The 3,350-nt window shown below is 39.9% G+C and overlaps 1 protein-coding gene across 1 annotated transcript; it reads right to left on the bottom strand.

Moving 5' to 3' along the window:
• Positions 1–834: 834 nt before the first annotated feature.
• Positions 835–2,996, bottom strand: LOC6628883 (uncharacterized). Its single transcript, XM_002051627.2, has 5 exons — positions 2,818–2,996; positions 2,536–2,743; positions 2,283–2,469; positions 2,062–2,175; positions 835–1,875 (listed from the first exon to the last, which is right to left on the bottom strand). The coding sequence occupies exons 1-5, from the start codon at positions 2,947–2,949 to the stop codon at positions 924–926; spliced, it is 1,593 nt and encodes a 530-aa protein (XP_002051663.1). The 5' UTR covers positions 2,950–2,996; the 3' UTR covers positions 835–923.
• Positions 2,997–3,350: the final 354 nt, after the last annotated feature.

The raw sequence follows: 3,350 nt of genomic DNA, 5'->3' as shown, positions 1-3,350 counted from the left end.
TATGGAATTTTAAATATATTCTCTCTTTGGGATTTGCTGCAACAAGTTTATCACAAGAGTTATGCTTTGCCTTGTATCAGATGGCAGGCTTTTTTTTTTTAGGTATTCAACACTCGATTACATGTTTTTTTTATTTAAGAATTAAACTTGTATTGTACGTTGTTTAGTACACTGAAAATGCTGCTATGGAAGAGTTAAAAATATATATTTTTATTTATTATATATAAAACTTAATCTTAATTTAAAAGAGAGCGGAAGCAGATTAAGTATTTTAACGTAGACTAGGTGTCTTCAAATTGAACTTTGGGATGTTGATTAGGCGCTACCAAGTTTGCCTTCCGGTAGGTCGCTGGGTTGAAGCCGTTTGTCGGCTGGCCAGCTCGAAGGAGAGTTGGTTTGCATAATGGTTTGCCCAGATAGCAACAACTGAACTGGCTGTTAATTTGATTTTGTTATTAATAGTACGATTTCGCGCATTTAAGAAAGCTATAAGAAAGCTAAGTACGAGAGTCGTTCGACAGACAGATTGTAATATCCTTAGTGAACGCTGGCTCTATTTTGATGTGGTATTTCTATATAAGTTTTATATAACGTTAGTGTATGACTGCTGCATTGTTTTGCTCAAACTAAGTATATATAGATTAATATTTTCTGACTATCAATATGTGGCTTACATAAAAAAAAAAACTAAATGGTTTTTTTTTTTTTTATATTTTCTAATATTTTTTTCAATGTTCTATTGTGAGTTATTAACCACTAAAATCGTATCTTTATGTCAGATATTTTCGATAGTTCCCAAGCTACAAAATAGTAAAAAAATGATTGCAATATATATTTATTCGGATACGTGGTCTATTTGATTAAGCATATGAGTATGCAAAGATGTTGACAGTTAGTTTAAAATTGTATATGATTAGTTATATTTACTTCTCGGCAGCAAGTGACACAAAGAGCTCGAGGGCCGCCTTTCGCATGGCCTTGCCATTGGGATTAATGGGTAGCTTGTCGGTGAATTTGACGCCGGCGTGCAGCTGCTTATTTATGGACGGCAGGCGTTTTGCGACATGATTCGCAATTTCAGTGGGGCTTATTGTGCAGCCAGGAGTTTTAATCACCAGGGCGCCGGCAGCATCGCCCAATAGTTCATGGGGCACGCCCACAACGCAAACGTCGCGCACCTGCGGCAACTCTCTGATGGCATTCTCGATTTCGGTGGGCCAGTAGTGTATGCCCTGATACTTAAGAACTTCCTTCTTGCGATCAACTATATACAGATAGTTCTGATCGTCAAAGTAGCCCAAGTCGCCGGAGTGTATCCAACCTTGAAAATCACGTATCTGCCGTGTGGCAACCGGATTGCCATAGTAGCCATTCCAGTCCTTGCCGGTGTGCACATATATCTCACCCACCTCATTGTGACCCAGGTTCTTGCCATTCTCATCCACAATGCGTATGCTTATGCCTGGTATAGGCCTACCGGCCGTGGCCGTATTCTGAATACCAAAATTCATAGTAATCAGTCCCACCTCCGTCATGGCGTAGGCCGAGTTAAGCGTGGCATTTTTGCACAATAGCTGGATACGTTTCAGTGTCGCATCCGAGGCGATGCCACCGCCATAATTAACATTGTGCAGCGAGGATAGTGCATAGGGCGTGGCAGCTGGACTTGCGACCAAGGCGGCCAAATGGACAGGTGCCATAGTTACATAATTGATCTTATATTTCTTAACCAACTCAATAAAATACTCCGGCGAAAAGGGCTTCGTTGTTAAAATACGCGTGCTGCCAAATACGGCGCTAAACATAAAGGCCCACAGCCCGGTTATCCAATCCAGGCCGCTATTAATAAAGAAAATCGATTCGCTGTTGACAAGCCTGAAAGTGAAGGGGTATGAAATAATAGCAAAACATTTTATACGGTTTTAAATACTTAAATATAGCCTTATAAATATATATGCGCACTTAAATTTAAGGCTGTAGTGTAAAGGGTATATTTGTTTGAATATTTATTCTAATTTATTGACTCGCATATATAATATTTATTCTAACTTATTGACTCACATATTATCCGTTAATAGTACACTATTTGATATGCACACCGCCTTGGGCATTCCGGTGGTGCCGGATGAGCATAGAATGGCCACAGTTTGATCACTAGACTTAAGAGGCTCCGGTCTGCAAGCAGAATAATTATCAATAGTAGAACAATTATCAATAGTCTATGGCAGTTATTGCCATATTAAAGCAATAATAATACACTTCGATTAACAATTGCCACTCACTGATAGAACTTTTCGGTTGTGGTAAATTCCAATAGACTTCGTATATTGGGCACACCGTCTATTGGTTCGTCTATGATAAATATCTCGGGCTGCCAGTCCTTGGTCGCCGCATATACCTTCGTATATTCCTGTTTGTCACAGAATATAAGCGCCGGCTTGGTTATCTCATACATGAACTTCATAGTCTCTGCACGGTAACAGAGCTCGATTAATCTAAGAAATCAAAGTGCGCGGAAGAAATCAAATAACGCACCTTCGTCGAGTATCGGATTGATTGAATGGAATGGAGTGGCATTCAAAAGACATGCTACGCCCAATGGCAGTATGTAGGTGGTATTTCTGGCTGCAATGCCTATGACACTCGAGTGGTCAAGGCCGCGTTTCTTGAAGTGCTGCGCCATGCGAATGGCCCAGGTGAGGGCCTGTTCACTGGTTAGGGTCACACCATCGGTATCTGAGATCTGCCACATTTTTTTTATATTGATTATAGACATGTTCTGTGTTCCAGCAGCTTGATTTGCCCGTCTATGCTCACCTGACACACATTCTTTGGCCAGTTTCTCATTGTATTGAAAATGATCCGACCCACAGATGTATTGGGGCTGTACATGGTGCTGCGAGCCGGACAACTCCATATTTTATCCGTGCTATTCCAATTGCATTCCATGCTCGAAGACTTCTTTGGTTGCTTGGACTACTGTTCACTTTAAAGTGCCGAGAGCGACTATTCAAAATTTTGATTTATTCTTATCTTTTTATTGCTTATTTCAAGGCAAGCGCAAATAAAATAAAAATAAAATAAAAAGGCTTTATCTTATACTAAGCACTTAACTCTGCAGTTTACTTATCAATTAGAATAAGTATCATTTTAGCCTTAGCCTTGCCTGTTGAATGCCCGATAAATTAAAAACATGCCTTTTATAATCAGCGGCACATTCGAATCGATATGCTCAAGCAAATCCGTTTTAAGCTAGCTTGTCAATCTCTCTATTTGACTAAATTGGCTGATAAATTGGGTTGGGGACGAAAACTTTCTTAAAGTCTGATGTGACTTCATCCATGACGCCA

This window comes from Drosophila virilis, chromosome 4, assembly GCF_030788295.1.
Source record: "Drosophila virilis strain 15010-1051.87 chromosome 4, Dvir_AGI_RSII-ME, whole genome shotgun sequence".
In the NCBI taxonomy this organism is placed as follows: domain Eukaryota; kingdom Metazoa; phylum Arthropoda; class Insecta; order Diptera; family Drosophilidae; genus Drosophila; species Drosophila virilis.
The sequence above is the reverse complement of the archived record's forward strand: the minus strand, read 5'-3'. Positions and strand labels throughout refer to the sequence as shown.

Excerpts from the sequence above, each read along its gene's own strand:
- LOC6628883 (XM_002051627.2), bottom strand. The coding sequence starts at position 2,949 with ATGGAATGCAATTGGAATAGCACGGATAAAATATGGAGTTGTCCGGCT. Across the intron at positions 2,744-2,817 it reads GGCCAAAGAATGTGTGTCAG|ATCTCAGATACCGATGGTGT; the intron begins GTGAGCATAGAC and ends AAAATGTGGCAG. Across the intron at positions 2,470-2,535 it reads CAATCCGATACTCGACGAAG|AGACTATGAAGTTCATGTAT; the intron begins GTGCGTTATTTG and ends GTTACCGTGCAG.